Here is a 27,808-nt window from a genome sequence, read left to right as displayed (position 1 = left end):
CTTCAGTTTCAGTCAATATAAAAATTATTTTCTTCATAAGATAATATATTCATTTATTCTTTGGAACTTCAGAAACACAATCAATGATACCACATTTCCCCTGCTTGTTCTAAATTAATATTTGTAATCTAGTGTGTGTTTTTCATGCACAAATTATCATCAGAATTACTTGATTTGTTTCCAGACTTCTTGAAATACACAGTAGAGAAAGTACAGCTAGCTAGGTATCTTCTTTCTTTCTATCTATCTATCTATCTATCTATCTATCTATCTATCTATCTATCTATCTTCTATCTATCATCTATCTATCTATCTATCTATCTATCTATCTATCTATCTATCTATACCAAAGTGTTTTCTAATAGTTGAATCGAGGTGTTATTTTGTATTTAAGGTAATTATAATCTAATGAAAGTCCAGTTCAGTGGTGCTGTTTTCACACATGGCCACCGCTGGCTGGTGACAGCCATGTTAGTCAGTGCTGATGAGGCTATTCTTGTGGGAATGTATTGGTCAGGTTTTGAGTCCCTTTTATATGTGAAGAAATGATAATCTAAGATTAATTATCTGCAGCTGAGTTAAAGGAAGATGTTTGAATTGATTCGCAAAGCATTCGGTGGTCTATTGATCATAAGGAGAAAAGCATTTCTGCAAATTTTGAAGTTGGGGAATTATAGGATAGGGAACAACCCTGGCAAGTCTGCGTGCCCACCCTAACCCGGGCAGGTGTGTGTGGCCACCCTAACCCAGGCAGGCCTTTGTGCCCATCCGAACCCTGGGGAGTCTGTGTGCCCACCCTAAGCCAGGCAGGTCTGTGTGCCCACCCTAACCCAGGCAGGCCTGAGTGCCCACTCCTCCCTTTGTTCCTTCTCCCTTGTGGGCCCCTGGCTTTATTTGTTCCTATGAAGTCATCTCGGTCTCTTCCTCTGTGGGAGGGAGCCCTGAGTGACGGCCCGAACACGGCTGAAACCAGCACACATTCTTTTCTTCAAGTGAGTCATCTCCACCTTCGTGCAGGGGCCGTTCAGGGGATTATCAACAGATGTCAGCGTCCGGTCCTCCTGCAAAACCAGAGTGGCTCACTGGATTGCCAGTCAGACCCGGAGGTGGGGCCGTGGCCACTTCCTCTCTGGTAAGCTATTCCCAAGTGGGTTTCAAAAATAAGGTTTGGTCTTGGGAGGACAGACATTCGGTGTATAAGATCTCCATCCGATGAGCAGAGTCAGGAGAAGTGGAAGAAAACCCACCAACAGACAGCACCACCTGGGGGATCAGGGCTCAGCACGCTCGTTTCTCAGGCAGACGCTAACTGAAGAGCTAGTCAGCAACAATCCCAGTTTTATTTTGTAAAAATCTGTAAGATAGTTTGGGATTCAGTCTTGAGGCAGATAAATAATTTTGGTATAAATCCATGTTCTGAACGAGCCTGTAACACAAGCGAAATCACTTAGCCGTGGGAACACGGTTGCTGGTCTGTTCTGACCTGTCAGGTGGATCTGTCCCTTACCTGTTTCCCTGCAGACAGGTCCCTGAAATGACTTAGGAGCCCCTGTTCTCGACCTTTGACCCAATTATTTTACTTCTAGCCAAAGGGAAAATAAGACCTGAACATGAAACATACTTTAGTCTCAGCTTGATCTGAGTGTTCTGTAAAATAGCAAAAAGCTGGAATGAACCCAGATTCATAGCACTAAGAGTAGGGGAGTCCACAAAAAACATGTACTAGCTAAATAGGGACCCAGCAGGCAGGAGAGATGCTTCCCAGGGGGCCTGACCATGTGGACTATACCCCTGAGATGAGGTGGTTAGTGAGAAATGGGGCAGCAGACACCACCAGCTGCAAAGAGCCGGAGGAAGTAGATTAAACACTCAATGGCATCCTGGACAGCATGCAACATCTTTCAGGGCTTCCTACAGTGGGTTATTTTCAGGGTGACAAAGAACCTCAAAGAGCTGAAGGAACAAATTCAGAAAGGAGCAAATTCAAAAGGAGGCCAGAGGCAGAGAGCTGTAGGTGGCTTTAGGGACTTCTCGGAGTGGGTGACTGTTCCCCTCTGACAACTGGATTCGCTGCTGAGTCTGCAGAAGAGAGATGGGCTACAAAAGACGGCCTGGCCTGCCTGATGGAGGTGCGTGCTGTGAGTGTTGCCTCCAGGAGAGAGAAAGGGCAGGAAAGACGTCCTGGCTTGCCTGATGGAGGTTCATGATGTGAGTCTTACCTCCCACCTCTGCCTGTGCCTAACTCCTGGCTCCCTTTAGTCTGGAGCAGCTCTGGGCACGAGTTGTTATTCCAGCAGAGTGTGGGGAGTTTGGAATCAGCAGACTTGTGGCTGGTCCTGTGGGCTGGCTTACATATACCACGCTGTACAGTCTGGCTTCTGAGTTTCAAAAAAAAAAAAGTGATGAAAACTTGAAATAAATGCAGTAGACACCGCTCAGGCCGAAACAGCCGCCACAGCCCTCTCACGGGGCAGCTGCTCTGGTTAGGTGACCGAGGCCCCCATAATCCCATCAATAGAATTTGCAACACACTTTAATTACCCTTGAAATGGTGAGTTTTAATTAAAGTGTGTATCTCCAAAGCCACTGCCGACAGAAGAGACATCTCCAAAGTATAGTGAGTGTGTGAGGCCGGTCGTGGGCCAAGCTAATATCAAAGGTCATTAAGCAGTCTCCCCCATACCAGGTTCCCGAGTTTAGATTTCTTTTTCTGTTGCCTGGGGTGGGCCTGCACCCCTTTTTCTTATCTACCTAATAAGCTTTTATCTAGGCTCCAGTATATTTGAATATAGCATAGTCCGAAGGGTCCACCTGCGTGCGTGCTTTATTGTTAGCTCTTAGGTTGGAAATCTTTTGTTTTCTTTAATGAAAACTGGTCCAGTTCAAACACTTCCCCAGACTTCTAGTATATTCAGGATTTAACAAGAAAAAAGAAAAGAGAAAGAAGAAAAGTGAAGGTGGTTTTGTTTTGTTTTTAACTCAAGTCTTATGGCCACCAGAGTCACCACAGCCTAAAGAGAGACAAGGGTCACTGAGATTTATAAACAGTTTTACAGCAGGTGAACTAAAGCTCGTGGATAGGCTATTCTTCCAACTTGCGGGGTGATGTGATTCACTGGGGAACAAGAGAATTCCAGGGTACTGATTCCATTCCCTTCAGGGAACCATGCCCTTCCTGTGACAGGTGGCCATCACGTATAAACCTCCCACAATGGCTAACTGCCCCTCCCTCCTCTTGCTGTAGCCACTGGAAATACAGGTCCTCATGGTCAGTGTTGGGCTGATCAGGTGGGAGGGATGCCCTCAGAGTGGGACCCATGCACTACCATATTGGGCGGTGTGGCCTGAACCTTGGTCCCTCTGTACTGCACGCTCACTTTATAGAAGGCTCACTGGCATATCGAAGAAGGCCAACTTCCATGTTTTTTTTTTTTTTCTTGAGCATTTGAATGAATGATCTACAGAGGAAGTATCTGAAGTCCTGGGCAGGCATCCAAAGATTGTCAAGTTGTACACATTTGTATCCCTTCCCGACATCTCCCTGTTCTGACATTCTAACCCTGTTCTTCCCCTGTGACCCTACTGCTTTGTTGGACGGAGGCCCGTTCTCCTGACTGTGTTCCCAGTTCAGGTCACTGTTGGCCTCAGAGTCGCCCTGTCTGTGCTTGACTAACTTATGCGATGTGACTGAGGCTGTCCAGGTGAGCTGCTATGAGCCTAATTTGAAGTGGACATTTTCTGTAAGGGCGGGTTCTAGTCCCCGAGGCACCTGGGGCTGGCTTACAATTTTAACTTCGAAAATAAATCCTATCTTGAAAATGCGGAGGTCTCCCATCTGCATGTCATCTTCTCACCACATGACCTGCTTTTCCTTTTCTTTATTGATGAACACAATTGGGGCCATTTTCCTTCCTATTTTTGGATCAACAATGTCTCTCAGTTTCAAGGTTTTCTATTGAGTTTGAGGGATTTTTGAGGCACTTCAACTTCAATTGATCTTATGTGGCATGGAAGAGTTGGCAGCGTCTTAGCCACAGCACTCAGGCAGGACTTGGTGACCTTTTGCATGAGTTATTTTTAATAGGCTTCTCTCAAATCGATCAGTCCACACACAAATGCCAGCAGAACAGAAGCAATTGAGTGAAGGCCGAGACCGGAGGAACTTCTGGGCTGGGGGAACGGTCTTGAGACTGGAGGGAATCCTGGGCTGGGAGAATGGTCATGAGGCTGGGGGGACTCCTAGGCTGGGGGGCTGACATAGGGCTTTCTTCTCAGCTCTGACCCTCTGGTCCATCCAGATTCCACCGGTTAGTCCTGAGAATTGATGCTCTGAAACTCCAGGTCTGTTACACAGAACCCCGCCACACACAACTTGCTTTAGTAGTCACCCGTTCCAGAAGGAACAGATAAAAATATCCCCTCGAGCAAATTTGTGCTACATTTAAATGATTTATTTAATTTAAATTATTTAATGTCGTGTAATATGGGAAGTCTTCCCGAAGTCACAGAGTGATTCTGTAGCAAGCAGAGCAGAATATGCAACCCTGGGACTTCTAAAGTAGTGCAAGAAATTAGAGGGTGTGCGCATTTTGAAAATGATCATCCTGAGATGTCTAAAGCAGCGGGGGGGGGGTGTCACAGGGTCAGTGGAGCTAAAGGGTGATTCTGGCTCTACCTGCTCTGGGCAAAGATTCATCCTTCTCTCCCATCCCACCATCCTAGTTCATAAGCCCTCTGCACCAATCTCATTGTCCCTTTAATTCAGTCATAGTAGATCTTATAGGAAACTGGGGTCTCTCTAGACATTCTCATCTCTTGAACTCCTTTCTCATCTCTCCCCTCCTCCTTTTGCCATGTCCTCTTCCCTGTAACCTGTAGGTGCCATGCTGGCCAGTCATCATCAGCAGACCACACACAATAGACATGGCTGGTCATCAGCTGCAGACCACATACAATAGACATGGCTGGTCATCATCAACAGACCACACATGATAGACGTGGCCGGTCATTAGCAGCAGACCACACACAGTAGACGTGGCCAGTCATCATCAGCAGACCACACGTGATAGACATGGCTGGTCATCATCAGCAGACCACACGTGATTGACATGACTTGTCATCATCAGCAGACCACACACAATAGACATGGCTGGTCATCAGCTGCAGACCACATACAATAGACGTGGCTGGTCATCAGCAGCAGACCACACACAGTAGACATGGCCAGTCATCATCAGCAGACCACACGTGATAGACATGGCCAGTCATCATCAGCAGACCACACGTGATAGACATGGCCAGTCATCATCAGCAGACCACACGTGATAGACGTGGCAGGTCATCAGCAGCAGACCACACGTGATAGATGTGGCCAGTCATCATCAGCAGACCACACGTGATAGACGTGGCCAGTCATCATCAGCAGACCACACGTGATAGATGTGGCCAGTCATCATCAGCAGACCACACGTGATAGATGTGGCCAGTCATCATCAGCAGACCACATGTGATAGACATGGCCAGTCATCATCAGCAGACCACACATGATAGACATGGCCGGTCATTTGCAGACCACACACTATTGAATAGAGGAAAGGATGCTTTCCTGAGTCTAGACAGTCAAGTGTCACTCTCTTCCAAAACCACAAGTTAGCTAACAGATACAATTAGCCATAACAGTTCCACCCTTGACCCCTCCATACAGCTTTAAACCCTATTACTCTCCAAAAAAAAAAAGAGAAAACGGAGGTAATTCTGGTACCAACATCACAAAGCACAATCCTTCAGACAGCTGGAAACTCGTTCTTCTTGCAGAAAATGATACAAAGTCCTATGTTTAAATACTCTGCTATAAAATCAATGCGCACATTTAAGATTTATTAATTTCAGTTTTTATGTATTTGATGCTTTGCCTACATGCATATATGTATATGCACCATACATGTTCCTGGTGGCCTTGAAGGCCAGAAGAAGGCATTGGATCCCCAAGAACTGGAGTTATAGTCATCACGTGGGTGCTGGGAACTAAACTCAGACCCTCTTCAAGGGCAATGAGTGCTCTTAACCACTGAGCTCTCTCTAACCCCTAAAATAACTATGTTTTATGTTTTGTAATAAGCGATAAGAGAGAAGGGAACCCAGAGCCTTATATAGTCAGCATAAAGACTGGTCCAGGGAAGCCACCAGCTTTCCCCAGAAGCCCAGTGTATAGCCACATGTGGCACAGTAACGATGGTCCTAGGCCAAGGAGCCTTGTCTGTTGAGCTGCCCTGGCCACTGCCTCTTCCTGTGGACCTTGTGTGCCAGCTTGTGTATCCTTATGACACCAACCTCTTCTTTGGGGGATGTCTAATGGTTCTTTATTTTCAATCCTCCTGGACTCCACTTTAAAAGTGAGGTCTAAACTCTGTGGCTACAGAAACCTTTGGAGTTCCCATGATAGGAACCCAAGATCTCCTGGGCCTTGAGAGCTGGCTCAGCACTTAAGAGCACTGGCTTTCTTCCAAGAACCAGGTTTGGTTCTCAGCACTGACAACCATCTGTAACTGTGGTGGTTGAGTAAGAACAGCCCCTGTAGGCTCTTGTATTTGAATATGCTGAGTCACCAGGGAGTGGAGCCAGTTGAGGTTGAAAGGATTATAAGGACTAGGAGGTGTGGCCTTGTTGGAGTGGGTGTGGTCTTGTTGGAGAAAGTGTGTCACTGGGAGTGAGTTTTGAAGTTTCAAAAACCCAAGCCAGGCCCAGTTTCTCTCTCTCTCTCTCTCTCTCTCTCTCTCTCTTTCTCTGCCTGTGGATCAGGATATAGCTTTCAGCTGCTTCTCCAGCACCTGCCTGCCACTCTGCTCCCAGGCATGATGATTATAAACTAAGCCTCTGAAACTGTAAGCCCCCAGTTAAATGCTTTCTCCTCTAAGAGTTGCCGTGGTCATGGTGGCTCTTCACAGCAGCAGACAGTGAGAAAGACCGTAACTCTAGTCTGGAGATCCAGCAGCCTCACCAGGCGCTGCACCCGTGTGGCACACAGACTTTCATACAGGCAAAACACTCATACACATGAAATAAAAATAAATAGCTCTTTAAGAAAATCCAATTCCTGTAAGCTGTTGCTGGCCTGTAATTGAGGTCTTTACATAGAATTGGATGCTGCTAAGCCAGTCACGTGTTCCTTCTTGAAAGTATGCACACTTTTCTTGCCTGCTATCAGCCATCTTAACTCTTCTGTTTAGGGAGCAAATGGGATTGTGAATTTTATCTGACTGTTCGATGACAGATTCAGAATAGAAGATGTCTGGATTAGTGAGGTTTGGCTGTGTTCTTTAATGATGTTTTGTTCTCTAGCCTAATTAATTGTGTGGTCTCATTCTAAATATAGCTAGGTACAGGTTCTTATATGAATACATAGTTTATTACAGGCAGAAGAAATGAACTGTAGAAATTAGCTCTATTCGGGAAGTAGCCAGGCTAGCTAAAGGATAAAACAATTATATTTTTATTTATTATAAGGGGAAAACTATGAAACAGGAACAAGAAGTCCAAGCTCAGCTGTGCCCCGCGGGAACCACAGAGAGAGAGAGCATCTGGGCTGTGCACCCCTTTTACTCCCGGTCCCAGAAAGCTATGCCTTAGCTTGGATCCACCTCTTAGAGATTGGCTATCAATGTTTCCCCACCAATGGACAAGCATTTCTATAGTGGAGGGAGCAAAGAGCTTCATTAATTATCCAGCTGAAACTGAAAGGGACGTTCTGGCCCACTGCAGAGCCGTGTTCCTGTCAAGTGTTCATTAGTGGTTTTCTGTGCAGGGGCTGGATATGGAAGCACCTTAAGGACAGGAGGCAGATGGGGTGCAAATGGAAGAGACTCCATAGGCTCTGTGATATCCAGAGAGTCAGGGTACGGGGGGCGGGTACCACAGACTCATTGTCAAATATCACAGATCAGGCTGGGCTCTCATATGAACACTCAGCTTTGTGTTTTCCTTCTGAGAGCAGTCATTACTGATAAAGCCAGGAAAATAACATCAAGATTTATTATAAGCCAGGTCACCTTTTGTCCGTCATGTGTGTTGCCTGTTTGTGTCTGTGAATGTGTAAATGTTTGATCTGTGTTACCCGTTTCATTTACCGACATACCCAGAGTCATGGAAAAATTTCTCATTTGTAAAGCACTTGAAAGTGGGTAAAGATTTAGGAAGTCTTACTGGAGAGATGGTGGCTCAGTGGGCAGAGTGTTTGCCTCTTAAGCATGAGGACCCAAGTTTGAATCCCAGGAACCCACATAAAATCCTGGTGCAGCAGCACACATCTCTAGCCCCAGGGCTCTGCATGCTCTGTAGTGAGTTGGGGGTAGAGACAGGGGACTCTCTGGAGCTCTTGTGCCAGCCAGTCTTGTATGCAGCTGCAGAAAGTATCAGAGACGTTGTTTCAAACAAGGTGGCAAGCAAGGACCATCTCCCAAGGTTGTCTTCTGACCTCCACACGCTGACACTTGCTTCCCTCTCCCACCCTCTTAGATACACACACACTCACACACACAACACACATACATGCACAGACGTGCACACACACAACACACATACATGCACACACATACACACACAACACGCATAAATGCACACTCATACACAACACATACATACACACAACACACATACACACCACACACACACACACACACAATACCTTCCCCCCACACACCCACATACAGAGAGAATTTTTTTTAAGAAAAGAAAGAGACGTGGAAGAATTGCAAATCCAGGATAATCAAATGATAAGAAAACCAGAAAGCAAAGTAAAATTAAGAAAATAATGCATGAACGAGATGAAAAGCTTAACAAATGAATCAAAGCCATAAACCATCTTAGAGCTGAAGGGTGTCAACAGAGGACTTGATCAAAAGCAAACGAACAAATATCCAAATATCCAGTTAGAGGAGAAAGAAAATGAAAGAATGAAAGAAGCCCCTATGAGTTTCCCCTGATGTAGCAGTGTGTGAACCACTTCTAGCTCTGATTGAAAAGCTGTTGAAATACAAGCTTATGAAAAATAATAATATTGTTGGCTATGTAGCAAGAGCAGTATAAATTGCAAGGGGGAAAAGTAGGTAGCAGTTTTTATGGTTACTACTGAAGCTGTTTTAAGCATAAAGTAGTGCATGCTTTTTAAATTTTTTTGTTTATGTATGTATCAGTTTCTGTGTATGTGCACATGGGTGCAGTGCCCAAGGAGGCCAGAAGAGGGCATCGGAGTTGCAGGTGACTGTTAACTACCCAACATGGGAGCTGGGAACAGAACCCAGGTCCTCTGGAAGAACAATCAATGCTCTTAACTGAGAAGCCTCCTGCCAGCCCCTTGTGTTATCATAGCTAGCCATATCAAGTAGAGAAAGCTCCCCTTTATATCTTCTTTGTTGAGTGTGTTTAACACAAAAACGTTTTTACCATAAAATTCAGTGTTTTTTTGTCAAACGCTTTTGTGTTTCTATTAAGAAACCATGGTCTTTGTCCATTACCATTGATTTTTCATGGGTGATGGTTTATATCGACTGTCACCTTAAGAGGACCTGGATCATCAAGGAAAGGGGTCCCCAGGTATGCCCGTGAAGGATTGGCTGGATTATACTTGCCCTTTAGTGTGAGATTTTTTACTATTATTTATTCACTTTTTCTTCTCTCTCTTTTTATCACGCCTCATTTACTGGGATAACAAATCAGAAAAATATCATGGTGCTTCCTGATGATCCACACATCTCAGAAGCTGCCCCCCTCTCCCCCAGCTTAGACCAGATAATCCGAACTGAGTTACCCAAATCTTCTTTCCCCTGCCAGTTTGGGCAGTTTTGAGCCATCCCAGTGATTCCCTGCCCCATTTCATCATCGTGCGTATCCTTAGTTTTTTTTATTGTGACTTCTGTCTCTCTTCTGATGCTGTCTGATGATGTCATTGTCATCCTTCCTTTGACTCTTAGATAGGATTTCCTGTAGTCCTATGACTGCATTTATAAGAGCTGGTGATAGGCTTTGTCATGTCTATCTTCAGGATCTTCAGGAATAGCTTCTATTAACTGTTTCTCTTCTATCATTGTTTGTCTCACGATTGCCTGAAAACCGAATATTTTGTATGACATAGTATGGGAGTTCTGGGAAAATCAGATGTCTGCCTCCTTGCTTTGGGTTTGTTGTTTCTATTTGTGTGGTTAGGGGCTTTTCTGGATTAGTTCTATAAAAATGTATTTTTTTGGTCATATGTGGCCCCTGAAGAGCAACTTGGTTAGCTTAGTGGCCAGTTGAGTTCACAGAGACTTTCTTAATGCCTTGACTTAGTAAGTCTCCAGCCTTTGCTGAAGGGGCTCTGTATTTGTGTTGGACAGCCTCGCAGCGTCCTGGCCAGAATACTGTTCCACTGTTGCCTTAACCTTCCCTTCTTCCTGTTTGTGTAGTGTCTAAAGGTCCATCCAGAAGGGAGAACCTGGGGCCTTTTTGGAGCTTGAGTGTATTATACGTGCGTCTTTGAAGACTTTCAGGAATATGTTGGTCCTTTCAAAGTCCCCCATGAACATTTCATTCTCTAGTTTTACCTTGTAAATGATGTAAATAACCCATCTTAGTGACAACTCCACTTGCTGCTTTTGTTGATCGCCCTTTGTCCTCTGAAGTCCCACCTTGTCCAGCCTTCTGCCCTTACCAGAGTGAGCAGGGCTCACTTCTGGTGTGACTTTTCTGTTACTTTGCCTTTGAGGAGTAGTCAGTTGCCCCTTCTTTGAAGGAACAGTCTTAATAGCAGAGACTCATCAGACATAGCAGGATCAGGAGCAGAGGAGGGTTGGATCCAGTTGTTGGTCTTGGGCACTTAAATAACCTCATTAATGGATGAGAAGTCTTGTATATGTGCTAAATGATATTTGACCTTTGGGTGGATTACAATATACCATGTAAAAACTTGACTGACATGAGCCTGGTTTTATTTGAATGCCTGGATTTGTAAGTCTGGGCTGGTGACTGACTCCCTTCTGGCTGAGACTTGATTGACTGGGTAAGCGATTGCAGAGCTGAGGCAGGGTCTCACTGTATAGCCAAACTGACCTCAGCTACAGCTGTGTCATACCGTGGTGTCCTCATGTGTGCTATGGTGTCAAGTTGACACAGCCTAGAGTCTTCAGAGAAGGGAGTCGAGTGATCAGATTGCCTCAGGGACATACCTACAGAGGATGCTCTTGATTAGTAATTGATGCAGGAGGGCCAGACCACTGTGGGAGGTACCTTTCCATGGATAGGAGGGTCCAGGAGATGGGACAGGTGGCTAAGCAGGAACCTGCAAGCAGCCAGCAAACAGTGTTCCTCCATGGTTTCTGCTTCGAGAGCCTGCTTGAGTTCTGCCCTGACTTCCTCAGTGATGGACGGTGACCTGGAGGCTGAGTTGCTTTTGGTCATGGTATTTGATACATCGACAGAATGAAACTAGGATGGACGGGTAACTACTTAGTACCATCAAACATTCTTGTACCTCTTGTATACTCCTTGGTCGGCAGAAGCAACATTTGTGCTAAGTCTCCTGCTCTCCTTCACACAGCATATTACTTCAAACCGGTTACTTTGTGTCTGTGTCTCAGAGGGTCACCTGTGAAGTGACTATAATAGTGTATTTTCTCCACTCTGGCAGTAAAGAGGCACAGCACAGAAAAGATTTAAGTAGCTCTTTTTTGGTGCGAGGGTGTGAAAGTGTCTGTGAGGAGGTGCACACATACATGTGTGTTTATGTAGAGACCAGAGTTCAACCTTGGGGGCCTGGCCATTCCTCTGTAACAAGGCGACCTATAAAACTGTTTCAAGTATACTGTTGGCATGAGTGCCCCTCTGAGGACTCATGATCTGAGAAGGATCCATCAGTCTGTGTGTGTTTGTGTCTGTCTGTCTGTCCGTTTATATTATGATGAGCCTGCATGTGTGCCTACCTATCTATTATCTATCTGTCTGTCTGTCTTTCTATCTTCTATCATCTGTAACCTATGCCTGTTTATCTGTCTGTCTAAACCTGTCTGTACTGTCATCCATCCATCCATCCATCCTTCCATCATCCATCCATCTCTAACCTATTTATGTTTATTTATGTACCAATCGTCTATCATGTATCTGCTGCCCATTGCTTTCCCACCATCTGTCAATTGTCTATGAACCATCTATATATGGATCTGTGATTCAGTCTGCTTGTCCTCTAGCTGCTGTGCATGAGGCATCTGAGTTAGATAATCCAGTCAGACCATGCTATTGGGCAGCTAAGCAATGGGACCCGATACAGGATACTGTATCTGTAACTGGAACTGCAACTCACGTGGAATGACTCAGTTTCCCCTTTGTGTGATGTCTAAAGGCCATTTGTTAGAAGTTTAAACAGATGGAAGTGATCAAGAGAACCAAAACCAAAATGTTGTATAGTTGTTAGAGTTTGCCATCCTCTCAGATCGAGTGCCGCAGACCATATGCCTCTCTCTCAGGACAGGGTGCTGCAGGCCACTGGCCTCTCTCTCAGGACAGGGTGCCACAGGCCACTGGCCTCTCACACCCTCTCTAAATGGCCACGTCAGAGTCCCTGGCAGAGGGTCCTCCATCCAGCTTGGATGAGGCACAGCCCTAGTTCACTGCTGGTAGTCCTGTCTGCTCCGGCTGCTGAGCATGGAGACATGGAGACATTTTAGAGGGAGGGAGCCAGTCAGGGAGGGGCGGAGTGAAGTCCAGTGATTCATCAATCCAGGCACCACTGACTTCAAAATAGGCACAGGGAAAACATTTCTGTACCTGAGAGAGAGCTTCTCTTTCCTGGTGAAGTTTCCCTCTCTCCCTTCCTCTCCCTCCCTCCCTCCCTCCCTCCCTCCCTCCCTCCCTCCCCTCTCTTCCTCCCTCCCTCCCCCCCCCCCGCCCCAAAGCAACTTTAATGGGAAAGTTCTAACATCTCTCTTCCTTTTTGGTGAATAAGATCTTTTCCTTCCTTTTTAGTCAATGAGAAGAGTAACAGTATTTACCTCTTAACACTTGTAGGACATTGGATTTTCCAACTTAATCTTTTCTTTGCATACAGTGTGCAACACGGACACACACACACAGACATATACACACAGGGAGGGAGGAAGGGAAGGAGGGAGGGAGGGAGGGAGGGAGGGAGAGAGAGAGAGAGAGAGAGAGAGAGAGAGAGACAGAGAGAGAGAGAGAGAGAGAGAGAGAGAGAGACTAAAGCAAGAACCCCACCAAACTTTGGGTTGGTAAACAAGTCCCTCAGGCATCTGTCCTTGGTTCTGTTCTGGGTCCTGCCCAGAATGTCCCTCCTCAGACACTGACCTTTCCCAGTGAGCATTCTGTCCAGTGTGTTTCCAGTGTCCCCGCAGTGTCCAAGATTCATTTGCAAAGTTTCTGTTCACCAGTTTCCGGCAAAACAGTGGTTCTCAACCTGTGGGCGGGACCCTTCCACAGGGGTCACCTAAGACCCTCAGAAAAACATTATGATTCATAACAGTAGCAAAATTACAGTTATGAAGTAGCAACGAAAACCCTTTAATGGTAGGGGTCACCACAGCACAAGGAACTGAATTAAAGGGTCTCAGCGTTAGGAAGGTTGAGAACAGCTGCTGCCAAAGCACCACCTTTGTTTCAGCACTGTCTGCACCATTAAAGCTGTGGCCACCAGGTCTGCTTGATACTGTGCTGGGTGTTAAAGCCAGGGCTCTGTGCTTGTCAGGATAGCCCTGCCAGCTGGACGCCTCCCAGCACATACTGGCTTCCAGTTTTAAGTCATTAGCTTGTGATGGTGGTGGTAGTGGTGGTGATGATGATGATGATGGTGATGATGATGGTGATGATGGTGATGATGATGGTGATGATGGTGATGGTGATGATGGTGATGATGATGATGGTGATGATGATGGTGGTGATGATGGTGATGATGGTGATGATGATGATGGTGATGATGATGGTGATGGTGATGATGATGGTGATGATGATGATGGTGATGATGATGATGGTGATGATGGTGATTATGATGATGATGATGGTGATGATGGTGATGATGATGATGGTAATGATGATGGTGATGATGATGGTGATGATGATGGTGGTGATGATGATGATGGTGATGATGGTGATGATGGTAATGATGATGGTGATGGTGGTGATGATGGTAATGATGATGGTGATGGTGGTGATGTTGGGGATGCTGCTGCTGCTGCTAATTATGATGGTAATGGTGATGCTTTTGTGTCTGTAGATACCCTCACAGGTAATAGGCAGGGTGTAGCTGAGTCCTAATGTCTTCCTTGGGAGAGAGGGTAGGAAGGCGCGATATCAGTGAAGGTAGATGCTGGGAATCCACTGAAAGGGATAAGGCAGACTCATTTATTTAACAATGGGGAAAAACTTATATATCCTCCTAGTACCCAGGTGTTCCATTGCATGGTTGCCCCTCATTGACTAGGCAGTCAGGACTTCTGACAGCGCCTGTTGCTAGGCTCTAACACACCTTAAAATAGTAGTCTACAACAGCAGGAGGTCTACGGTTACAGGCAATTGTGAGTCCCTGATGTGGGTGCTGGGAACCAAACCTGGGCCCTCTGTAAGAGCAGTGTGGTTTTAACCACCAAGCGTATCTCTAGTCTACGCACTGATGACTGTCACCTGACTTCTGGGAATTATATCCAAGAGGCCACACACACCAGCTCAGAGCCCTGCCCAGTTAGCCCTGAGAAGGAGGGCACTGTTCAGTAGACTGCCCTGCAGTCACATGTTCAGGGTCAAACAAACTCAATCCGCTGCTTTAGCCGCAGACTCCTAGAGCTGATTATCTCGTAAGCCTTGTGTAAGTCCACGAGGAGGGCAGGGCATGGCACTTCACTCCGAGTTATTACGGAGGAGCTCCTCTGTCACGGCTGCTCGTGGGAACAGTAACTCGGCAAACACTTTTGGGGGTGGCACAATAACTAAATGCTGAGGTGTATTAATTTTCTCATGACTAAGTTTTAGCATGTGTTCCCTCCATGGCATCTAGGTTGACAGTTAGTCAGAGGAAGCAGGGGATGGCAGCCCCGATAGGGTCAGGGGTGCCTACACCCACTGTGTGTCTGAATGCCTACACCTGATGTGTCTGGATGTCTACACCTGCTGTGTGTCTGGATGTCTGGATGCCTACACCTGTTGTGTGTCTGTCTGGGTGCCTACACCTGCTGTGTGTCTGTCTGGGTGCCTACACCTGCTGTATGTCTGGATGTCTGCACCTGCTGTGTGTCTGGGTGTCTACACCTGCTGTGTGTCTGTCTGGGTGCCTACACCTGCTGTATGTCTGGATGTCTGCACCTGCTGTGTGTCTGGATGTCTGCACCTGCTGTGTGTCTGGATGTCTGCACCTGCTGTGTGTCTGGGTGTCTACACCTGCTGTGTGTCTGGGTGCCTACACCTGCTGTGTGTCTGGACATGGACCTCTTCTCCCAGGGTGTCCTTTTTCATCTTCTAAGACAGGGTGTCGCCTGAGTGCCCTGACTCATGAGCAGAAAGGCATCTTTCCTCCACTCGATGGCACTACCTGATTCTTTGTTCATGGCATCTCTAATTGTGTTTATTGTCAAACGGGAAGAGCTAGCTTCATTTCTCTTGAGTCTCTATCATTCCTGTTTAGATATGATCTGATCCATGTCTCCACAGATAGTCAACTTGGTATCTTAGAGTCTCATTTACCATCATCAGTGATGTCCTGGGAATATTACCTTTAGGGCAGGTCCACCACAGGGCCCTTAGAGGGTGGTGTGTATGGTGTGTGTGTATATGTAAAGTGTGTGTGTATTATGTGTGTGTATGGTCTATGTATATGTGTATGGTGTATGTTTGTTAGGGGTATATGTGGTATATGTGTATGGTATATGTGTGTATATGGGATGTGTGTGTGGTTTATTTGTGTGTATTGTATATGTGTGTAGGGAGTGTATATGCTATATGTGTATGGTCTATATGTGTGTGGTATGTGTGGTATATATATATGTATGTGTGGTGGGTGTTTTGTATGTGGTATCTGTGCATATCCATGTGCAAGTGTGTATGCCTATGCACATGTGTATGGAAGCCAAGAGAGGACATTGAGCGTCCTGCTGTGTAACTTTCTACATCGTTACTTTGGTAAACTCAGAGCAAAGCTGGCAGTCGGCGTACCCCAGGAATCCTCCTGTATCTGCACCCATAGTGCTGAGGTTCTAGGTGCATGTGTGGCCAAGCCCAGTTTTTCTTTTTTCCTGAAATTAATTTATATTTTATGTGAGTATTTTGTCTACATGTATGTCTGTGTACCATGTGTGTGCCAGGTTCCCACAGAGGCCAGAAGAGGGCATCGGATCTTACGGAGCTGGAGTTACAGATGGTTGTAATCCACGTCTGTGTGTGTGTGTGTGTGTGTGTGTGTGTGTGTGTGGGAGAACAGCCGGTGCTCTTACCCACTGAGCCATCTCCAGCTCTTCAATGGGTGTTTAAAGAAGACTCCCACCCATGTTTCTGTTGCGCCCACTGCAGGACTCTTCTGGCTTGGTAGTGGACGGAAGGCGGTGGCTGACCGTGTCCTCCCTGGGCACATCTTTTGTACTGCTTTGGCTTCTGCTGACCTGCAGGTCTCGAGGTTGTTTGTTTGGTTAAAGTGGGTCAATGATTTGTTTCATCAAGTTGCATTACTGGAGCGAGAAGTTTTTGAATGCTTCAAATTCCTGTCGTGATTTGTAGTGAAATCTAGAGATTAGTTGGTATTATTCTGTCAAATGATTTTAAATCTCTTAACAAGGGATTTAAGGGTGAAAGTCACTCTGTTTTCTCCACTTGTTAAGGAAAGTAGCAACCAGGTAATGGAGTGGTGGTGTGTGACTGTAACTCCAGCAATAAGGAGTCTGAGGCAGGAGGATTGCTGTGAGCTCAAGGCCAGTCTGGGCTACGTAGCAAGCTGAAGATAGACCAGAGCTCCATAGCAAGAACTTGCTCTAAAAACAAAACAAACAAACAACAAACAAATATCAACAACTAAGAAGGCAGAAGGGACTGCTCAGTGGTTAGAGCACTGGCTGCTCTTCTAGATGCCCTGAGTTCAATTTTCAGGACCCGAGTTGGCAGCTCACAGGCATCTATAATTCCAGTTTTAGGAGACCCAATGCCCCCCAACAGATAGCCTGCTCTGACCTCTGAAGGCACTTGCACCAGCATGGGATACACACACACACACACACACACACACGCACACGCACACGCACACAAAATAAGGGAATCTGATGTTCTTAGTGTTCCTAGTTAGTACACATTGAAAGAGGGACAAGAAACTCAGGAGCGTACATTACCTTCTGTTAGGTGAGAGGTCAGTGTGCAGGGCTGGGACCCTGAGGCCGAGAGACAGCCAGGTCGCAAGTGTCACCCCTGGGTGAGTGCAAGCCTTGTTTGCTCATCCATAAGTGAGTAGTGACTGCTTATAGGATATAGTGGACATTAGAATTGTTTAATACATGTGTATGAAGAACTAAAGCTTGGGACGCATAGCAGATATTTAATCATTCCATGGGAACTTTATTTTTTTAAATATCTATTTATTTATTTATTATGTATACAATATTCTGTCTGCATGTATGCCTGAAGGCCAGAAGAGGGCACCAGACCTCATTACAGATGGTTGTAAGCCACCATGTGGTTGCTGGGAATTGAACTCAGGACCTTTGGAAGAGCAGGCAGTGCCCTTAACCTCTGAGCCGTCTCTCCAGCCCCCATGGGAACTTTATTAAGGACATTTATTTATTGTAATCCCAGTGTCGTTACTTTTTTACTATAATCTCGCTGTGTTTTCTTGAATACTTTCAGATAGCTCATCATGATAGATTATAAAATATAATCTCATCGTTGATTATATTCTGCTTATTTTGAGGTTAATGTTACTTTATTTATTCAATTTTGAGGTAGAGTCTCATGCAACATAGACTGCCTTGAACCCTTTATATAGTTGAGACCAAGAGCAAAAAGAAAAATGAAATAGGTTAAAAACTAGGAAATACTTTTTTTTTTCTTTTAGTAATTTTATTAAATTATAAAAAGTTTCCATTTACGCCCCTCCTCCCAACGCCCTCCCACTCCCCCCCTCCCTCTCCTCCTCCCTCTTTGTCCCCAAGGGAAGTCAGGGTCTCCTGCCCTGTGGGAAGTCCAAGTTCCTCCCCCCTCACTCCAGGTCCAGGAAGGTGAGCATCCAAACAGACTGGATCCCAAAAATCCAGTATATGCAGAGGAAACCAGTCCCAGTGTCATTGTCAATGGCTTCTCGGAAAGACTGCAGGCCAGCCACATTCAGAAAATCCAACCACATTCAGAGAATCTGGTTGGATCACATGCTCTTTCAGTCACGGTCCATCTGGCCTTGGTAAACTCTCATTAGATCCGACCCCTTGTATCAGTGGGTGATAGTATCCCTCGCAGTCCTTCGTCATTTTCTTCCTCCTTTTGCTCCTCGTTTGGAACTTGGGGGGCTCAGTTCGGTGCTCCAACGCGGGCCTCCATCTGTATCGTCATCCAACGCCAGGTGAGGGATCTATGGTGATAAGCAAAATATTCATCAGTATGGTCACGGGCCAAGGCTGGTTCAGGCACCCCCTCCTCTGTCCAGAGAACAATCTGGGGATCTCTCCTTGGACCTGGGATCCCATATATAATCAAGTTTCCTGTAAACTCTAATATGACTCCCTTAGTTGAAATATATTCTTCCCTGATCCCACATTCATCCTTCCTCCCTTCCCCCCCATCCCGGTCAACCGAGCTTTCTCCATTCCTCCCCTACTCCCTTCTCTCTAACCCTCTCCCCTTCCAACAACCCTCCCACCACCCCCCCCCCCATGCACCCAAGGTTACCTGGGACTCTTGACTATTTCCTACCTCCTGGCGGATAGGTAAATAATCTTCATCAGGTTCGTCTTCTTATTTAGCTTCTCTAGGATCACGAATAATAGGCTCAAAGACCTTTAATTATGGTTAGAATCCACTTATGAGTGAATACATACCGTGTTCCTCTTTTTGGGTCTGGCTTACCTCACTCAGTAAAGCGTTTTCTATGTCCATCCATTTGCATGCAAAATTCAAGATGTCATTATTTTTTACCGCTGAGTAAAACTCTAATGTGTATATGTTCCACACCTTTTTTAACCATTCTTCTATTGAGGGGCACCTAGGCTGTTTCCAGGTTCTGGCTATTACAAATAGTGCTGCTATGAACATAGTTGAACAAACGCTTTTGTAGTATGTTTGGGCATCTCTAGGGTATATTCCCAAGAGAGGAATTGCTGGGTCCTGAGGGAGGTTGACTCCCAGTTTAGGAAATACTTTTTTAAAGGAAGTTCAGTGACCTTGAACTTCTGACATTCCTGGCTTCACCTCTGGTGTGTTTATACAGTGCTGGGGATTGAACTCAGGGCTGGTGGCTGCCAGGTGAGAGCTCTACCAACCGAGCCACATCCCCAGCCCTCAGGATGTCTTGCAAACTCACAGAAGATACTGTATATACAAAGCATAATAGTTTCGGCTCCTGCTGGCTTTATCCATCATCTCGGGATTTCTAGGGGTTATTGCATAGGCCTGAAGAGAAGTTTAAGGGGTGTAGTGTACATAGAATTTTACTCAATCTAAAGAAAATATTATAATTCATTTTGCGATTAAATAGAATACCTTAAATAACCTGTCAAACTACAGAAATGCTCGATTATTGCTTTTCAGTATTTTGTGGAAATCTGTGTTTTATTTTGATGAAAAGGATAGATTTTCTGTTGTTGCTGGTTTGATTTCCTTCCTTCCTTCCTTCCTTCCTTCCTTCCTTCCTTCCTTCCTTCCTTCCTCCCTCCCTCCCTCCCTCCCTCCCTCCCTCCCTCCTTCCCTCTCTCCCTTTCTCCCTCCCTCCCTTTCTTCCTATGGTATCCCAGGCTAGCCTAGAGTTCACTCCATAGCTCAGGATGGCCTTAACCTCCTGATCACCCTGACTACTCCCAGTTGCTGGGATCACAGGTGTGCAACACCATGCCTGACAGACAGATATCTTTGTTTTCATTTAGGAGTTGAGAGCATGAAACCGGCAGTTGCTCTGTCGTCCTCTTCACTGTGATCTGGCCAGGGCCATCTAGAAGCAGCAAGTGTGAGCTCAGAGGAGCATACAGCCTTTGTTTTCGCCTCCACCAAAACGCGGTGTTCAGCGCTGGGTCAACGGAGGGTGGATTCCATCCTTGCAGAACTTGTTCTCATCCCCAGTCTGCGGTCTCTTGTTTCCCTCTCCAGATCTATTTCCGTCATCCGCGTTTAACTCTGACCATGGGGAGGAAGCTGGACCTGTCCGGTCTGACAGATGATGAGACGGAGCATGTTCTCCAAGTGGTACAGAGGGACTTCAATCTCCGCAAAAAGGAGGAGGAACGGCTAAGGTGAGATGGCTTGCGCCTGACCACGTGGGAGTCACAGGGCTCAGCTGTCAGAGTCACACACCTAGGTTTGTGGAATGGCCACCCTACCCTTTGTTGGAGGGTTTCCCAGTGACATGTGTCAGCAGGTGCCTGGCCCGCAGGTGTGACACCTGCATCGCCTTAGCAAGAGTCTGGCCACTGAGCCACAGGAGCTTAAAATATCACCTCCAAACCTCAGGCATCTAGTGTGTGTCTCATCTCCTGTGGCTTGTGTTTAAGATGCCCGGGAGAGGTTTAGAAGCAGAGAATAGAGGAGATGATATCATAGGAAATCTTATTTCATTCTTAGCAATTCCTTTTATGACCATAAAACTCGCAGTGCAAGAGTTCCACAGTCTCAGGCTGAATTCATTCTTGTTCCTCCCAATCAGCTGTGTTTCTGTAGCTTTGGGAGGGCAGGTCTCAGGTGTGGCGTTTACCCTGTGACAGCGACCGCTTCTCCAGTGCTGGCAGAAAGGGAAGGACACAAACAGGGTGTGGGAGGCATAGTATGAAAATATAAAGCAAAGTGAAGAAGTCTCAGGAAGAAAATGGAGGAGAAAGCAGACATCCTGCTGCTCCTGCCCCGGGCATGCAGAATTTGCCTCACGGACCCTCGCAGTTCTGCCATTGTGACCCCCAGTTTACACAGAGGCACTGACTGATTTCAAAGCAGCTTGAAAGGTTTTACATGACTCACAGTTTGGGGGTACAGTCCATTCTGGCAGGGAGGCACGGTGGAGGACGCATGGAGCAGAGGGTCACAGGGCACCCACAGTCCGGAAGCAGAGCGAGATGCGAACCAGCGCTCACTAGGCTTCCCTGCTCCTGTGTTTCTTTTTATTCATCCTGGGCAACAGTGCACATCTGAGTGGGTCTTCTCTCCTCCACCACACGGCTCTGGAGACACCGCTCAGACACAGCTAGAGGTGTAGCTACTAGCTGATCTAACCAAGTGGACATCCGACTGTCACACATGGTGCCATGCAGGCAGTGGAAATAAAAAGGCAAGATTTTCCAATGCAAAACACAAGTCCTCTGCTCCACAGTAAGGGTCACCCTGGGTTCTCCTGATGTGGTCTTCACATTGAGAGTCACCCTGAATTACCTGGCATGACCTTCACGTTGGGGGTCACCTTGGGTTTTCCTGGCATGGATTCACAGTGAGGGTCACCCTGGGTTCTCCTGATGTGGTCTTCACAGTGAAGGTCACCCTGAGTTCTCCTGGCCTGGCCTTCATGGTGAGGGTCACCCTGAGTTCTCCTGGCCTGACCTTCATGGTGAGGGTCACCCTGGGTTTTCCTGGCATGGATTCACAGTGAGGATCACCCTGGGTTTTCCTGATGCCACCTTCATAAATCTGAACACACGCTCCCATTGCTTTATCCCAGTGACCTGCCTTCGAGTCAGTCCTTGGCTTTGAGTAATGGAGTGCTGGCCGGCTTGTTCTTAAGCCTTTATCTTTTGCTCTCTTGATTTTGGCGCAGTTTTTCTCCTCACCATTGTTCTAGTTTCCCTCTGTGGCTGTGACACAATATTTGACCAAAAGCGACTTCAGGAAGGGAAGGGTTTATTTCAGCTTACAGGTTACAGTCTGTGGCTAAGGAGAGGCAGGGCAAGAACACAGACAGTCATGGAGGACTGGCTTGCTCTCAGGCTCAAGCTGAGTGAGCTTTCTCATACAGCCCAGGACCACCTGCCTAAGGAATGGTGCTGCCCACAGTGGGGCTGGGTCCTCCCGCATTAGTGAAGATAATTGAGATAACCCTCACAGTCATTCCCACAGGCCAATCTGATCTGGGCAGTCTTGTTGAGACCCCCAGTGACTCTAGGCTGTCTCAAGTTGACAGCACACACTGACTAGGACAGTCATTTTTCAAATTTAATACAGAAACCTCCTGTTCCACGAACTTCACCATCTTCTCTCAGTTTGGACAGAGCAGTATCCATATGCTGAACCCAGCTCTTCCTCTGTAACCAATCAGCCTTATGTCCCCGTCTTTCCGCAGAGCAGTTCACACCCAGTGCCGAGGGCCGCCACGTGCTGGTCCGGCGCTAAGGGCCTCCACACACTGCTCTGCAAGCCCCTTGGCGCCTCTCTCTTTGGTCCATGGCTTAATGCTTGGAAGCCAAGAGGTAGCACTTACGCAATCATGCCCGGAGATGCTCTCTGCACCCCGCCCACTCACTGTCACTGCAGGATAGCCAGTGTTCTCCGGAAACTGTAGACTCCCCAGGTTCTCTCAGCTAATGGGACCCTTAGGGTGAGGTAGCCCTGAAGTGGGCTCTCTCCTCTCTGCTGTGGCTTGGCCTTCAGGTTCAAGAACTCCACATCTATTCAGGGATTGTCAGATTCATTCATCTTCCCTTGATTCTTTGCACTGATTTCTTTTACTGTCGGTCCCTTTAAGATGAAGACCGCCAAGCAGACAGCGCCTTGAAGGGCTGCTGGGCCCAGGCTCTGCTAAACAGGATGCAGTGAGAATAACAGATTAATTAGCGTTAAGACACCACCGCGTCTCCAGCTCTGTCGGCAATGGCTTGCATTTTCCCAGCAGTGAGGTTTGTCATCTACAGGAAGCGCCAATTAGATAGGTCTGGAAAAATCCTCAGGTAGTATAAAAATAACCACGTCTAAGTCCCTGCCCAGGAATCATAACTGTCTACTTTGTTTTTCCTACAGTTTGATTTCAGGGGGTGGGAGAGGGGTCAGTGTGGTATTTGTGTCGGGTACCCACACAGCTTCTGACCCAGCGTGGTTTGGGTGGGAAGCAGACCTAGAGGGGTGGGATGCCCTGACTAGAGGCAGTGATGTAACAAGTTCTGGGGGTTGCTAGGGTTCAGGCAGTCTGGCATTCAGAGCCTCGCAGTGGAGGGGGATTAGGAGTGGGGGTGGTTTAGCCATGCTTTTGTCTCCACTGGGCTCCCAGAACAATGCCAGATACCCCCAAAATAATGATGGTGTGTGTACGTGCATGTGTGCACATGTATGTATACATGTGTGAGCATGCGTGTGGAAACCAGGGGTCAACTTCAGGTGTCACTCCTCAGGAGCTGTCAGCCTGTTTTCTGAGACAGAATGCCTCCCTGGGGTTTCGGGTTCACTGAGTAAGCTGGGGTGGCTGGCCAGCGAGCTCCAGGCATCTGCCTGTCTCTGCCTCCCCAGGAATTGAAGGTATGAGCCACCACGTCTCGCTGTTCATGTGACTCCTGGGGGGTGAACTCGATAAGCACTTTCCTGTCTCCTAAGCCCCACTCTTGGTTATTTTTATAGAGTGTGGTACAAGCCCCCTCCTGATCAGACAACCAAGGTCTAAGCTTCCTGCATGACTCAGGTGCAGGGGCTGCCAGCTGTGACTCAACTTTATGTGGTTCCTGCTTTTAAGGACCTCGTGGATGGGCTTGCTGGGGCTCAGATATCTGGTCTGATGTTCGCCTCAAACCCGCTCTCCACCCTGCTTGATTTGGCAGTCTTAGTTACAAGACTTTCTTTCTTCACTTCCCGAAGTGCAGAGAGCCATGAGGTTCTGCTGTGATGTTTTCACTTAAAGAGATGAAGTTATTATTGTGGGTGAACTTGCAGAATCCAACAGCGCTCACCCAGTGTTTTTCAGCTGCTTCCGCCGTCCACAGAGGCCATCAAGATCTGGTCAAGCAAGTGTGAGGATCAGGGCCTCTGTCACTGCCGGTGAGCACCGAGTGGGTGGTCCAGCTCCTCCTCCCTCCTCTTGCCTGCTGTGTGACTCTGCTGTGGTCTGCTGAGCATGGCCTTACAGGGTAGGTGGAGCTGATTCCTAGGCCACTTGCATGGGAGAGAAGCTCTGGTTATCTGCAGGGGACTTAGTGTGAGTTCATTGTGTTACGACTCTGTAATGGTTAATCTCTGCTGCCAACTCAAGATCTAGAATCATGGCAAGGCCAGCGGACGTGCCTGTGGGGGATTGTCTGACAAGGTTAGCTGAGCTGGAAGACCTGCCCACTGTGGGCAGCCCCAATCCTTTCCTGGAATCCTGGACTTCATTAAAAGGAGAAAATAAACAACATTAAGTGTTTACTGCTGTCTGGTTCTGACGGTGGCTAGGACGTGAGATGCTCAAGTTTCTGCCACCATGTGGTCCCCTCCATGATGGTGTTCACTTAAACCGTGAGCCAAAATGTACCCTTTCTTCAGCTGCCTTTGCCAGGGCATTTTATCCCAGCAGTGAGAAGGGTGACCAAGTAGTCCCCGAGGCCTTGGAGCCTGTTTTTTTCTATTGGCCTAGCCTAGTGTCTCTTTGACTCCTAGGTCTGTAAGAGGTAACGGGCAGTCAAGCATTTTCTTATGCTCCAGCCCTTGAGTTTACAGATGAGGAGGCCCAGGAAGCTAGGGGTATGTTCTAGCCTGGCTCTGTTCTTGCCGACAGCACTCCCCACCTTCAGCCATCTGGCCTCTTGTACACAGAAAGAAACCCCGTTGAAAGGTCCTCAGATGTTGTGAGGAGGCCGCTTGTGTAGGGGGGTCTTCTTTCTATGTTTTGCTTTCATTGGTTGAATAAAGAAAACTGCCTTGGCCTTTTGGTAGGGCAGCCCTTAGGTGGGCGGAGTAGACAGAATGGAATGCTGGGAAGAAAGGAAGTGTGGCAGATGCCGTGATTCTCCTGCCTGAGATGGACGTAGGTTAGAATCTTCCCGGTAAGCCATGACCCCATGGTGATACACAGATTACTAGATATGGGTTAAAGCAAGATGTGAGAGTTAGCCAAAAAGAGGCTAGATATAATGGGCCAGGCAGTGTTTAAATGAATACAGTTTCTGTGTAATTATTTCGGGGGTTAAGCTAACTGGGTGGCGGGATGCAACCCGCTGCTCCCTCGTACTACATGTTTGTTTGGGTTCCAGCCACCTGGCAGCTCAGACCCAAAATAATCACACAGAAACTGAATTAGTTAAATCACTATCTGGCCCATTAGCTCTAGCTTCTTATTGGCTAACTCTAACATCTTAATTTAATCCATTTCTATTAATCTGTGTATCGCCACATGGCTGTGACTTTTCTGGTAAAATTTCTAGTGTCTGTCTCTGGTGGGGCTACATGGCTTCTCTCTGGCTCCACCTTCTTCCTCCTAGCATTCAGTTTAGTTTTCTCCACCTGGCTAAGTTCTGCCCTACTGTAGGTCCAAGGCAGTTTCTTTATTCATTAATGGTAATCACAGCATACAGATGAGAATCCTACATCATTCAGACTTATATCAAAGCCCATGTGTGGTGGTTTGAATGTAATTTGCCCCCATAAACCATAGGGAGTGGCATTATTAGGAGGTGTGGCTTTGTTGGAGTTGGTGTAGCCTTGTTGGAGGAAGTTTGTCACTGTGGGGGTGGGCTTTGAGGTCTCCTATGCTCAAGTTATGCCAGTGTCTCAGTTCACTTCCTGTTGTCTTTGAATCATAATGTAGAACTCAGCTCCTTTTCCAGAACCATGTCTGTCTGCACGCTGCCATGCTCTTTGCCATGATGATAATGGACTAAACCTCTGAAACTGTAAGCCACCACCTCAGTTAAATGTTTTCCTTTATAAGAGTTGCCATGGTCACGGTGTCTCTTCACAGTAACAGAAACTCTGAGATACTGTGGTTTCTGTGTCTGGCATGTTTACAGAGGGATTTTTTTTAAAGGACTGTTAACTTCTTAGGACTGTGGTGTTAAAACTGAGTCTTGGAGATGTGGGTGAGCCATAACCTTTAAAAATCTCCTCATCTCTTATGCTCCAGCGAGGATCAAGTCAGCATATGGTCAACTTCTGAAAGTTGCCAGCACTCTAACAGACCCATCTGTGCAGAGAGAAGGGTTAGGCTTGAGGAAACTGTTTCCAGTAACTTCTGCTGGCCGTTGATTGTTAGCTGACTGACAGTGTGTGCCTGTGCCTCGAAAGGCTGATGGGCTTGGGAGGAGAGAGGAGGTCAAAAGCCAAAAGTGTGGTGATGTCTATCTCTGTCTCTCCATCCACCCACCCATCCATTCATCATCCACCCACCCACCCATCCACACACCCACCCACCCATCCACCCACCCACCCATCCATCCATCTACCCACCCACCCACCCATCCATCCATCTACCCACCCACCCACCCATCCATCTATCCACCCACCTATCCATCCATCCACTCACCCACCCACCCACCTGTCCACTCATCTGTCCACCCAACCATTCATCACGAATGGCCACCTTCCAAGCTCAGGCTCCAGGAGTTTCCTACTTCTGGGCTGGGCAGGATGAAAAACAGGCCTGCCCGCAGCCCCTTACTACACTCACCAGCAGCTGTGTGGTGTCAGCGTTAATGAAGGAACATGTAGTTTGAATGAGAAATCTCTCCCATTGGTGCAAGTGTTTGGTTCCCAGTTGGTGTTGTTTGGAGAGTTGTGGAACCTTTAGGGAGTAGAGCCTCTCTGGAGGAAACAGCTCATTAAAGGGCAGACTTTGGGGTCTTATAACCCAGCCCTACTTCCTGCTAACTCTTTGATTCCTGTCTGTGGATGCAATGTGACCACCTCTGCTGTGCCTTCCCTACATTTCCTTGAACTGTAAGCCAAAATAAACACTTCCAACCCCATGTTGTTTCTTATCAGATCACAGTGAGAAGAGGAACTAATGTAGAAATGTGTGTGTGTGTGTGTGTGTGTGTGTGTGTGTGTGTGTTTGAGAGAGAGAGAAAGAGAGAGAGAGAGAGAGAGAGAGAGAGAGAGAGAGAGAGGGAGGGTGGAGACAGATAAACAGAGTATGAGAGCGTGTGTGTATACATGAGGAGGTATCAAACAACTTGTGGGAATTGGTTCTCTCATTCCATCATGTAGGTCCCGGTCTTCAGACTTGGCAGTAAGCACCTTTACCTGTGAAGCTGTCTTGCAGGCCCCTCAATCACCATTTCCTAAAGTGGAAAGTGCACTACATTTTAATAAAAGGAATTAGGCTCTTTTCCATCAGAAATTCATTTTCATTTTAAACAAGTGAAAATTTTATGACACAAAATGAAATTTTTGAAAAGTTTCTGTTGCTAAAAGTGAAGCTCCTTTGTCTTCACTGCCCACTGTTTGGGATGCCACAGTTGGTGTGATGGATTAACCACAGCCCTGTTACATCTGCTTTTGAAGCTTGCCTGTACACAGTTAAAACATGGATACCTTGTGGTTTCTGGTGAACCTGTGTTCCTAGTGCATCTGCTGCCCACACTTCCTCCCTGGCTGTCCTTGCTCTTGAGATTTGTGTCCACTGTGGCATTAACCTCTTTGGCTAATGAGTTTGTCCGTTTTGAGAGAAGGGCCTGCGAGGCTAGGCAGCCAATCACCTTCTGTGAAAGATCAGTCTGTGGGGTGGGGAAAT

At 46.9% G+C, this 27,808-nt stretch overlaps 1 protein-coding gene across 3 annotated transcripts in view; it reads left to right on the top strand.

The window, feature by feature from the left end:
* Myrip (myosin VIIA and Rab interacting protein) overlaps positions 1 to 27,808 on the top strand; it is a 183,592-nt gene that overhangs the window by 13,016 nt on the left and 142,768 nt on the right. For 2 of the 3 annotated variants that reach the window (XM_087905143.1, XM_087905142.1), the window contains exons 1-2: positions 1,026 to 1,132; positions 20,293 to 20,435. In XM_087905143.1, coding sequence (XP_087761269.1) covers positions 1,043 to 1,132; positions 20,293 to 20,435 — 233 coding nt within the window. In that variant the 5' untranslated portion in view covers positions 1,026 to 1,042. Of the gene's footprint in view, positions 1 to 1,025; positions 1,133 to 20,292; positions 20,436 to 27,808 lie in introns of those variants that run through there. The other variant, XM_048423910.3, reaches the window with a different exon arrangement.

The sequence above is a fragment of the Myodes glareolus genome, chromosome 4 (genome assembly GCF_982192425.1).
Source record: "Myodes glareolus chromosome 4, mMyoGla1.1, whole genome shotgun sequence".
NCBI lineage: Eukaryota > Metazoa > Chordata > Mammalia > Rodentia > Cricetidae > Myodes > Myodes glareolus.
Note: the sequence above shows the minus strand (reverse complement) of the source record. Positions and strands in the feature narration are given on the sequence as shown.